The 12,459-nt window shown below is 47.8% G+C and overlaps 1 protein-coding gene across 1 annotated transcript in view; it reads left to right on the forward strand.

Moving 5' to 3' along the window:
* The first annotated feature begins 4,880 nt into the window (after positions 1 to 4,880).
* The window catches only part of LOC139252347 (heme-binding protein 2-like), a 52,957-nt gene continuing 45,378 nt past the window's right edge, over positions 4,881 to 12,459 (forward strand). Inside the window, exons 1-3 of the mRNA XM_070873348.1 lie at positions 4,881 to 5,012; positions 5,967 to 6,096; positions 7,068 to 7,242. Coding sequence (XP_070729449.1) covers positions 4,881 to 5,012; positions 5,967 to 6,096; positions 7,068 to 7,242 — 437 coding nt within the window. The remainder of the gene's footprint in view (positions 5,013 to 5,966; positions 6,097 to 7,067; positions 7,243 to 12,459) is intronic.

A 12,459-nucleotide genomic window follows, 5' to 3' on the forward strand; every position in this document is an offset into this window, starting at 1 on the left:
AATAGAAATAGATCTCTTGGTACGATAGGCCCTTAATTATACTCTAAGAGTCTGTTTAATCTTCGCGCCAAATCTAACGTTTCTTTTGTTTAAGTTTTGCTGCCCAGCTAACTGAAACTTGATTAAGTTTTAATCTGGCATTGATAGATTTTTTTGAGTTGATGAGCTCTTGTCCATTGTGATAGCACCGCTTTTTTTGCTTCCAGAAGTCTGGCCTGAGCCAGATATTTCTATGTCTGTTGAAAAGGTGTTGGAATATGTGTGTGACATTTGGGTCCTCTGGGTGGGGTGGATAATGTTTCTTCCGTGTTTGACTGTTTAAATGCTAATGTTTTCTTGGGGCAGGTTTCTAGGGTAAACAGTTCCCAGGCAATTTGATTAGCTCTAATGTCCAAACTGGCCTTTTAGAGATTGACCCCACCCCTTTTCTTGCAGACCCAACATTCACCTTTTAAAAATCCCAAACTTGGTTAAAAACTCATAGATTTCTTCCATAAGCATTTTTGGATCCCAAACTTTCTGTTTGATAGTTCCAAATCGAATTTCCTTTCCAATGAGTCCAAACACTGAGCGGTTTCCACGAATTTTGGAATCTTGCTGTACTCGGTGGAACAGCAGAGGCTGCTCTGTCCCCATCACCTCTGTTTGCTCCACCCAGTCGGTGGGTGGAGGTGACGCAGTCCCATTTGAGGGACATTCATTGACCACTCGGTGAGGGCCAAATGTATCCTGCAGGGTCACCCAATCTAATTCATGTGGGGCCCCTGTTGTTATGTGGGTAAATTCCCAGGACCGACAAGAATAAAGAGTCAGAGAATTGCAGGAATATTTTGTGTCCCATGTTATAAAAGCTCCAATTAGTAAAATTCAGGTTTTTGGTTTGTCCAAAGGAACAGGTGCAGATGAGGTCACTTTACGAACTGTAACAATGTTTTTCTTCATCTCTCATTCGTTCAACATAAAAAGATGTAAAACCCCATGTAAATGTTACTGAGAACAGGAGCCAAGAGAGGACTTGCGTGTCTCTTATTGCAAAGTAGTAAAATCAGCTCGAAACTTCGCTCAAAAACAGGGTCATTGTAAATGTCGGAGAGATCTAGACCACCCAAAGTTCACTGAAGTAAAGCCGACCTCCAAAGGCAGATCTGAAGCCAAATCCCAATTCTTCATCCCGATATTTACAGGGTCGGCATTTCAGAGCAATACGTGGAGCTGATTTTTACATTTGTAAATTGTTAAAGTGCTCTTCGGTCACGCAGTAAAAATAAAGCTGTATAAACTTTAACCTGGGACATATTTAGCCGGATCATTGCACATTGAGCTCACTGTATTGTTTATTCCTCCTTGGGTTATGGGTGTCGCTGGCAAGGCCGGCATTTATTGCCCATCCCCAGGTGCTCTTGAGAAGATGACGGTGAGCATCAAAGTTCCTGTAATATTTTTTCGGGCCCTGCGTCTCCTTTAAGGGGCTCCGCGGCCCATTTAAAATACCGTGCATGTGTGTTTATCTATTGAAAAGCCGACTGCGTGGGACCCCTGGAGCACTGTGCAGACATGCGGCTGTGCGGCCACGGGGCTTACAGGGAACATTAGTGAGCATTCTTCTTGAACCGCTGCAGTCCGGTGGTGAAGGTATGTCCACATTGTTGTTAGGTAGGAAGTTGCAGGATCTTGACCCAGTGACGATGAAGAACAGTGAGATATGTCTTGGTGAGGAACTTGGAGGTGCTGGTGTTCACGTGCACCTGCTGCTCTTTTCCTTCTCGGTGGTGGAGGTCGTGGGTTTGGGAGGAGCTGCCGAAGAAATCCTAGGGACTTGTTGCAGTGCCCCCTGCATGTGGGAATATGCCGGTGTTACCGTGTTCAAGGTTCGGTAATCGATCGTGAGCCGCCAGCTCCCATCTGCTTTTTTAACTGACAAAATTGGTGAATTATTTGCAAAAATGTCCTGCCGTATAATGCCCTGCTGTAGCAATGTGTCCAGTGTGGTTTGTAGCGCTAACTGACTCTCAGCTGGAATGGGGCACTGTTTTACTTTAACATGGGCCGGCCCGTTAACCACCTCCTCCTGTATTGAGTGCCCACAATTGTGCTTGTGAGTAGCAAACACGGCCCGATACTGAGTTAACAGAGCTTGTGTGTTCGGGTCTGTGTGTGTGTGTAGTTATCTCGTATGTCTCAGGCTCCTCAATCACAGAAATAGTCGGGACCCCTCTGCCATGAGAATTTTGGTCTCCTAAACTGAGGAAGTTCTTGCTACTGAGGGACTGCAGTGAAGGATCATCAAACTGATTCCCAGGATGGCAGGACTGGCATATCAAGAAAGACTGGATCAACTGGGCTTGTATTCACTGGAGTTTAGAAGAATGAGAGAGGATCTCATAGAAACGTTAAAATTCTGACGGGGTTAGACAGGTTAGATGCAGGAAAAATGTTCCCAATGTTGGGGAAGTCCAGAACCAGGGGCCACAGTCTAAGGATAAGGGGTAAGCCATTTACGACCGACATGAGGAGAAACTTCTTCACCCAGAGAGTAGTGAACCTGTGGAATTCTCTACCACAGGAAGTTGTTGAGGCTAATTCACTAAATATGTTCAAAAAGGAGTTAGATGTAGTCCTTACTACTAGGGGGATCAAGGGGTATGGCGAGAAAGCAAGAATGGGGTACTGAAGTTGCATGTTCAGCCATGAACTCATTGAATGGCGGTGCAGGCTCGAAGGGCCGAATGGCCTACTCCTGCACCTATTTTCTATGCTTCTAATGTTCCCAATGTTGGAGAAATCCAGAACCAGGGGACACAGTCTAAGGATAAGGGGTAAGCCATTTAGGACTGAAATGAGGAGAAACTTCTTCACTCAGAGAGTTGTTAACCTGTGGAATTCCCTACCGCTGAGAGTATTGATGCCAGTTCATTGGATATATTCAAGAGGAAGTTAGATATGGCCATTATGGCTAAAGGGATCAAGGGGTATGGAGAGAAAGCAGGAAAGGGGTACTGAGGTGAATGATCAGCTATGATCTTATTGAATGGTGGTGCAGGCTCAAAGGACCGAATGGCCTACTCCTGCTATTTTCTATGTTTATATGTTTCTATGTTTTCTTTTCTGTACCATAGTAGATCATAATCCACAATTATACCACCCTTATCGAGTAAATCAGTAAAGACCCCATGAACCTTCCCATCACTGACTTTAAGCTAAATAGTCTTTCGCTCCTTGGACTTGTTCTATCTCCCACTTTAAATATAGGAATCACATTAGTTGTGTGCCAGTCCTCTGGCACTATTCCCTTTTATACATTTATCAATATATAATAGTGCCTCTGCTTTCTCTCCCTTTGCTTGTTTTAATATTCACAGATACAATCCATCTGGACCAGGGGTTTATACTCCCAAAGTTTGATTAGTTTATCAATCATCTCCCCTCCTTCTGTCTTAAATATCTTTGTATCTTTTTTGATCCATTCTTCTAATTTCATGTCCACATTGTTAGTCTCCCTGGTAAATACTTTACACTAACTTCCTTGGTATTTTAATCAATTCCTCTGTTTATAAAGCCAAGGATCCTGTATGCTTTTTTAACATTCTTAAAAACTTGTCTTCCACCTTCGAAGATTTCCATTCATAAAACTCCAGGGCCCAGAAATTTGAGTCCGCCACGAGAGTTGCCTTAGTAATGGGGTGGCTCGGGTTAACGGCCACTGAAAATGGTCATGGCGGTCAGAGAGAAAGATTCGTGCTGGGGATGAAAGATTTTTAGCCCAGCACTAACTCACTGTGTAACACCCTCCTGGTGGAGTTAGTGCAGGCATTTGAGGCAAAGTTGGTGTCCAGAAGCGGCGTTCCATCTTCCAACCATCTCTGGAAGCAAGGCAATAAATTCACTAGGAATTGTCGGATATTAAAAGGCCAATGTCTTCTGAACTGATCAAAATAAAATTGAAGGGAGAAAATGCAGTTTTCAGCCCTGACTGCCTTTAAAAAAAAATTAGCATTAAAAAGAAATCCCAAATGGAAGTATTTAGCTCCTAAAGCTGAATTCCCTTCCACACCTCAAAAAATGGGAAAAGTGCTTCAGCACTAATACAAATGGGTGAGCAAGCCAGGGAAGGGCACCCAGGGTCTCGCACGCAGCACTCCAGCTTTGTACAGGGGGCCAACACTGCAGGAGAGGTCCTCCGCCCACAGGGGCCAGGAGGCCCTCCAGAAAGAATGATGTGGGACCACATCACCGAGGCCGTCACTGCCAGCAGTGTCGCCCCAACCACCTGGCTCCAGTGCCCAAAGAAGCTTCATGGCCTCAGACCAGGGGTCAAAGTCAGTGACTCCATCTTCAAAAGCCATTTCCTACCAACTGATTCACCAGCCTCACACACTGCTCAATGCACGACTCCGGCCATGCTGATCACTCACCTGCAGCAATCTGCACCAATCACAAGGCACAGCTCCCATTCCTAGCCTCACCTCACCATCTGGGAAGAGACAGTGCAGGCCATTCTTGGTAGCAGCATGGCTAAGCCATTGGCCAGCTCCTGGGAAATCAATCATCCATTCCCGTAGATCCCAAACAGAGAGGGTTGGCAACCCGAAGGGTGTGAGCTGGAATAATTGCAAAATGGTTGCCCCAAATGTTCAGACTTCCCGGGAACCGACTCTCAGAGAGTTAATATTTCTAAATCCATCACATGGATGGAACAGAGTAACATTTCCATAATCAGTCAGCGACGGTATTTCTTCAACACAACGCTCCTACCTGCAGCTAAACTGTATTCAAAACCGTCTTCATAAAACACTATAAAAAGATGTGAACTCGCTGCTCAAACACCAGAAGGGACTGAGAGTCATTCAGTGCGTTCGACAGTGATCGGAGCGGACACCAAGATGCTGAGACTCTGCTTAACTGTGTCTGTCCTCTTCGGACGTCAGATCGCTGCAAAGGAACAAGATCAAGATTTGTACGATTTCTGTGGTGACTATGGCTGCCCTCAGCCCATAGAAGTGATTCAGTTCAACGTGAGTATAGTTAGCAGTTCACTGCGTTCTATGTTTGTACCTGTGGGAATGGTTTATGGCCCGTTTTTTAGTCCATAACGAGCGATGCGCCGACAGCACGTGTCCCAACCGAGAGGCCTGAGGTCGACCCGAAATTGGTCCTCGGGCCACATTAACATTTTATGGGTTACTGTCACCCCCTGCTGTGTCTCCACGGGCAGCTTGTTCATTTTACTAAGAAGAATATCGGGCCACTTGTCTCTCCAGCAGCGGCTGTAAGCTAAACCCTGGGAGTGGGGGGTTGGTGTGGCCACAGAGAGGGGGCATTGGGGCGATGGCAGGGACTGTGGAGTCGGGGAGCACTCCTGCTTCTCCTGGCTCCACTCAATCCAAGTCGGTTTCTGAAAGGAAGCTTGTAACAAGCATAAGGCACCTACTTTACATATGTAAGAGACCCAACGCATTTTTTGGGCAGCCCCCCAGGATGCTGGCGAAGCCATATCAATATTGTGACGCCTTTAATGCAGGCACAGATTGGGCCTGAGGCTTTGCACTCTGAAATTATGCCTTTTTGTCCCAGTCTTCTTCACAGAAATGCGGACCAATTTCTAACCCAGTGGAATTTCCCTGTATATATAAAGTGGGAAAAGACTCACAGGGAAACACGGTACCTGGACAATGGGTCATTAGCACTGATTCAGTGTGGGAGGCTTTTAATAATGTTCTCCATGTTTGCTTATTGAAAACCCATAAGGACCAAGGCCCATAGTGCAGGACATCACCAAGGGTGAAAGAGTGAGAGAGACAGGAAGCTGAGGCCAAGAGCCCATCATAAAATCCTAACTCTCTTTCTAGCCCAGTCCATCCAGGACATGAATACTGCTGCCACACCTGGGCACCTCGGACAGTCCTCTCAACACAGATTTGTTTCAGTAACTGTACAGTTGTGCCATGTGTTAATATCTTTTCTCTTAGAATTATGACGAGATGGAATATTTACCCGTTCAATGGATTGAAATAGAGGTTAATGGAATGGATATCAAGAGTGCACTCGCGACTGGCCTGGACAAACTACAGAATTATTCATGGTTTTTGAATGCTGCAGGTACATGAGATATTCCTTCAATGTAACAATAGAATATAAAACAACCCTTCGCTGTTTGAAATGTTTTCTTTGAAACTTCCTGTATAGAGAGACACACTGACCAAATAATGCCACCATTTTCAATCCCAAGGGTTGTGCTAGGATTGTGCCCATTGTGCCCTCCATAACTGACCCAGCCTCAGTTTGTGAGATCATTGACATGTTGCTGGTGGGCAGAAGTGCCACATGGGCTACTTCTTTGGTGCTTGCAGGCCATGTGTGCCCAGAATCTGACGAGGCTGCCCACACATGGGGGTTTGGGATACCAAGCTCATGTTCCGACTCCAGCCATGGCCCTTGAATTGTCTCTGGATAATAAAGGTTCTTTGCCAGACCTGAACCAGAGTCCACATACACCCTTGTGGAAGCCCATACTCTTCATTTCTCTCAGCTCACTGGCTGCTACTGGAATGCCGGGTCCTGACTGAGGCTCAGTTCTGTTTAGAGAAGGTTAAGAGCAGATTTGATAAAGATGTTCAAAATCATGAATGGTTTTGATAGAACAAATAAGGAGAAACAGTTTTCAGTGGCAGAAGGGTCGGTAACCAGAGGAGGCAGATTTCAGGTGATTGGCAACAGAACCAGAGGCGACACGAGGAAACATTGTGTTGTACAGAGAGTTGTTGCCTGAAAGCAGAGTGAAAGCAGATTCAATAGTAATATTCAAAAGAAAATTGGATAAATAGCTGAAGGGAAAAAATGCAGGGCTGTGGTTACGAACATGGGAGTGGATTAGTTAGAAAGCTCTACAAAGAGCGAGCCACTTTCTGTGCTGTACCATTCTATCATTCTGTGATTCAGTGTATCACATGAGTGTCTTCCACACCCCAGCACTGTCCCCCTGCCCCAACCTGTAACTTCAGACTCACCATGAGCAATGCCGCAGGTGACCTTCCAGTAGAATGCTGTAACAGTGTTTTCTCTGTCTGCAGATACAATTGTTCCTGTCTCTGCACCTTGGGGACTTCAGGGATACTTGGTAAATGGCACAATACAACAGAAATTCGGGGTATTTGTTGTACTAGTTCCTGAACTCACCAGCCCACCTGAACCAACGGATCCAACCATTAAAATAGGAATGTCACATATCGGCTGGTTCTATGTCAGGTGAGTTTAGTTGGTGATATATTGTGATTGATATTTCTTTACATCAGATACTTAGCCAACATTATTTAACCTGTAGCAAGCCTGTGATTAATGGGCTGGTCCAGTCAGGTGGGTCGTTGGCCAACATTAATCGTGTAATAAGTTGGTTCGTGTCTCATAACCTTCAGTTCCTTCCTCTGAGGACACGGCTAGACCTCCACACTCACATCACTCAGGTTCATATCGAGCACTGGACATAGCCGAGCCACAATTCCTCGGGACGCGATCCCAGGATGTGAATTCTACACTTTGTAACTAAAGTAGTTGGGCTTTTCTCTGCTGGAATGTCCCAAGAGCATAGACTTCCCTATTGTAACAATAATGGGGCTGGCTCCTGTTTTCAGACATTCTCACACACACCACATTCTGGGGGTTATTTTGACCAAAGGGTGAAAACAGGCGCTAAATGGCTGCAGTGCTAATAAGACTAACCTATTTGAAAGTCTGGATTTAGCACACAATTTGGGTCCTAATTGCTGAATGCCAAAATTTGAACTTGCTGGAGATGGTACAACACAAACCTGCAGGTTTAACACTCAAGTGCTGATTAGACACCATTTTCATGGAGCAGTATATGTGGCCTTCTCGCACCCACTTCCACTGAAGGTGTGGAGTGCTCTGGCTGGTACACAGCGGCACATTGCAGGATGGCTCAGGGACCGAGGGAGAGGGTGCAAAGGTTCTCGGATGTGGTACTGGAGACTGGGGTGGAGGAGTTCCAGAGGAGGAGGGACGTCTTGTACCCTCAGGGGGGGAAGGACATCACCTCGCCCTCCTGTCCATCTCTTCTACAGCATCTGGTGCTGCTCTGCCAGGCCTCATGTCCTCCTCCCATTCCTCGTCCAACCCAAGAGGGTGCCCTCGCAGATGACCATGACCAAGCACTCCCTTTCTCCTGGTGACTCCCATAAGGTGTCCAATAAGGTGGAGTAGCTCAGCACTTACTCATTTTAGGTGAAGTCCTCAGAAAAATTCTGGAATAAATGTTACTCAAGTGTTGGTGAGGTCTTGACAAAGTATCCCAGAAAGTCTGCTGATGTGCCTCAAAAGTTCTCTTCACAACTGCAGCAGCAATGAATTTTTGATGAGGTAACCAGGAGAGTCGATGAGGGTAGTGCATTTGATGTAGTGCATATCAATTATAGCAAGGCTTTTGATAATGTGCCACATGGCAGACTGGTCAGGAAAGTGAAAGCACATGGGATCCAGGGCAAAGTGGCAAGTTGTATCCAAAATTGGCTGAGAGGCAGGAAGCAAAATGTAATGGTTGATGGGTGTTTTTGTGACTGGAAGGCTGTTTCCAGTGGGGTTCCGCAGGGCTCAGTACCAGGTCTCATGCTTTTTGTGATTATATAACAATGATTTACACATGAATGTAGGGGGTACGATTAAGAAGTTTGCAAATTATACTAAAATTGGCTGTGTGGTTGATAATGAAGAAGAAATCTGTAGACTAAACGGTGGAACAGTGGAGGACTTTTAAGGAGCTCTTTCATAGAGCTCAACAAAAATATATTCCAGTGAAAAAGAAGGGTGGTAAGAGAAGATATAACCAGCCGTGGATAAACAAGGAAATAAAGGAGAGTATTAAATTAAAATCCAATGCATATAAGGTGGCCAAGATTAGTGGGAAACTAAAAGATTGGGAACATTTTAAACGACAGCAAAGAATGAATAATAAAGCAATAAAGAAAGGAAAGACAGATTACGAAAGTAAACTTCCGCAAAACATAAAAACAGGTAGTAAAAGCTTTTACCGATATATAAAACGGAAAAAAGTGACTGAAGTAAATGTTGGTCCCTTAGAAGATGAGAAGGGGGATTTAATAATGGGAAATGTGGAAATGGCTGAGACCTGAAACAATTATTTTGCTTCGGTCTTCACAGTGGAAGACACAAAAACCATGCCAAAAATTGCTGGTCACGGGAATGTGGGAAAGGAGGACCTTGAGACAATCACTATCACTAGGGGGTGGTGCTGGACAGGCTAATGGGACTCAAGGTAGACAAGTCCCCTGGGCCTGATGAAATGCATCCCAGGGTATTAAAAGAGATGGCGGAAGTTATAACAGTTGCATTTGTTATAATCTACCAAAATTCTCTGGAGTCTGGGGAGGTACCAGCGGATTGGAAAGCAGCTAATGTAACGCCTCTGTTTAAAAAAGGGGGAAGACAAAAGGCAGGTAACTATAGGCCAGTTAGTTTAACATCTGTAGGGGGGAAATGCTTGAAGCTATCATTAAGGAAGAAATAGCGGGACATCTGGATAGGAATAGTGCAATCAAGCAGACGCAACATGGATTCATGAAGGGGAAATCATGTTCAACTAATTTACTGGAATTCTTTGAGGATATAACGAGCATGGTGGATAGAGGTGTACCGATGGATGTGGTGTAGTTAGATTTCCAAAAGGCATTCGATAAGGTGCCACACAAAAGTTTACTGCAGAAGATAAAGGTACGCGGAGTCAGAGGAAATGTATTAGCATGGATCGAGAATTGGCTGGCTAACAGAAAGCAGAGAGTTGGGATAAATGGGTCCTTTTCGGGTTGGAAATCGGTGGTTAGTGGTGTGCCACAGGGATCGGTGCTGGGACCACAACTGTTTACAATATACATAGATGACCTGGAAGAGGGGACAGAGTGTCGTGTAACAAAATTTGCAGCTGACACAAAGATTAGTGGGAAAGCGGGTTGTGTAGAAGACACAGAGAGGTTGCAAAGAGATTTAGATCGGTTAAGTGAATGGGCTAAGGTTTGGCAGAGGGAATACAATGTCGGAAAATGTGAGGTCATCCACCTTGGGAAAAAAACAGTAAAAGGCAATATTATTTGAATGGGGAGAAATTACAACATGCTGCGGTGCAGAGGGACCTGGGGGTCCTTGTGCATGAAACGCTTTTGAGTTTACCTGCAAAACATAAAAACATTAAACGGTGCCACCCGACCTGGGTGACACTCCAGACATTTACAAGGCCCTTTTTTTTCCCCCCCCTTTTTTTTTGTTTTTTTTTGTGTTTTTCTTTTTTGGTTTTTTTTTTTGGGCACTAAATTCACAATTTTCCCCAGTGCCCCCTATAAAAGGGAAGGGGGACACTAAAAGCACCGGCAATTAAAACAAATTAAACTTAAAAAACGTAAAATCAAATTAAAATTTGGTTGCCGGGCGTGATGATGCACTCCAGTCCCTCCGGTGCCCACCTCTCGCGGAAGGCCGCGAGCGTACCGGTGGACACCGCGTGCTCCATCTCCAAGGACACCCTGGACCGGATGTAAGAGCGGAAGAGAGGCAGGCAGTCAGGTTGAACGCCCCCCTCGACCGCCCGCTGCCTGGACCGGCTGATGGCACCCTTGGCCGTGCCCAGGAGCAGTCCTACGAGGAGGCCTTCGGACCTACCCGCTCCCCTCCGCACAGGGTGCCCAAAGATCAGGAGAGTGGGACTGAAGTGCAGCCAGAATTTCAGGAGCAGCCCCTTCAAATAGTGGAACAGGGGCTGCAACCTTGTGCACTCAATAAAAACATGGAACACGGACTCCTCCAGACCGCAGAAATTGCAGGCGGCCTGGGAGTCCGTGAACCGGCTTAAAAATTTGTTGCACGGCACTGCTCCGTGCACCACCCTCCAGGCCAAGTCCCCGATGAATAGTGGGAGGACCCCTGCGTAGAGTGCCCTCCATCGGGGACCCCCGCCTCCTCCGGACAGCAAGATGGTACGCCATGGCGTGTCCGGACGGCCGGCGAGGATGGCAAAGTTGAGGGTGTGCAGGAGCAGCCCGTACAGGAAACCCCTCCGCGTGGAACTGAAAGGCACGGAGGGGATTTCCCCGAGGCGGCTCAAGTTGTGAGGCGCCGGCCCCCGAGGGAGGTTCCGGGGTTTGGCGCCGATGAGGAATTCCGTCCGGACGGGGGTCAGTTCGGACGGGATCTCCCCACGTGCTTGAGGCTACTCGATGCACCTAACGGAGTCAGGGCCCAGAGCTGTTTTTAGCGACTCGATGGCATCGGCCGCGTGGCGGACGTTGGCAGAATTTAGGCGCCGCGCCAGCGTGTCTGGCGCCATCCAGCCCGCACCTCCGCCATCGAGCAGGTCCCTGACCCTGGTCACCTCACCAGCCACAGCCCTCTCTTCCGACCGCCACATAAAGCCTCGGCCGTGGAGGTACGGATTCCCGAGCAGCGGTTCCTGCAGGACGGCCGCCACTCCAGCCGGCGGAGAGCTGCGCTTGGTGGAGACTTTGTTCCAGACCCTGATGAGTTCCCTGTAAAAGACAGGCAGCTCCCGGAGGGCGGTCCTGGCACCCCCCAAGTTCACAAACAGGAGCTGCATGTCATAATTGAGGTCGAGCTGCTGGCGGAAGAAATACCTCGCCAGAGCGCACCACCTAGGAGGGGGCTCGACGTAAAGGTATCTCTGCAGGGTCTGAAGACGGAAAGTCGCGAGCTGGGCGCTGACGCACACCAACGACTGACCGCCCTCCTCAAGCGGGAGACTCAAGACCGCAGCAGAGACCCAGTGCTTCCTGTTGTTCCAGAAGAAGTCCACCAGCTTCTTCTGTATCTTGGTGACAAACGCAGGGGGAGGGGTCAAAGTGACCAGCCGGTACCACAACATTGCGGCCACCAGCTGGTTTATGACTAGCGCTCGACCCCTGTAGGACAGCACTCGGAGCAGTCCTGTCCAGCGCCCTAGGCGAGCGGCGACCTTGGCCTCCAGCTCCTGCCAGTTCGCCGGCCAGGCTCCCTCGTCGGGGCTAAGGTAGACTCCCAGATAGAGGAGATGGGTCGTGCTCCAGGCAAAAGGCCTGAGCTCCTCCGGCAGGGAGTCCACCCGCCACTGACCCACCAGGAGTCCGGAACATTTCTCCCAGTTGATCCTGGCGGAGGACGCGGCCGAGTAAATCTCCTGGCACTCACGCATCCTCCGCAGGTCAGCGGGATCCTCTATCACGAGGAGCACGTCATCGGCGTAAGCCGAGAGGACGACCTCCACGCCCGGCCCTTGCAGAGCCAGTCCCGTCAACCTCGTCCGCAAGAGGCGCAGGAAAGGCTCCACGCAAACGGCGTATAACTGGCCGGACATGGGGCATCCCTGGCGCACCCCTCTCCTAAAGCGAAGGGGCGCCGTCAAGGACCCGTTAACCTTAATCAGACACTCCGCGGCGGCGTACAAAAGTCGGA

Source organism: Pristiophorus japonicus, unplaced genomic scaffold (assembly GCF_044704955.1).
Source record: "Pristiophorus japonicus isolate sPriJap1 unplaced genomic scaffold, sPriJap1.hap1 HAP1_SCAFFOLD_458, whole genome shotgun sequence".
Taxonomy (NCBI): domain Eukaryota; kingdom Metazoa; phylum Chordata; class Chondrichthyes; family Pristiophoridae; genus Pristiophorus; species Pristiophorus japonicus.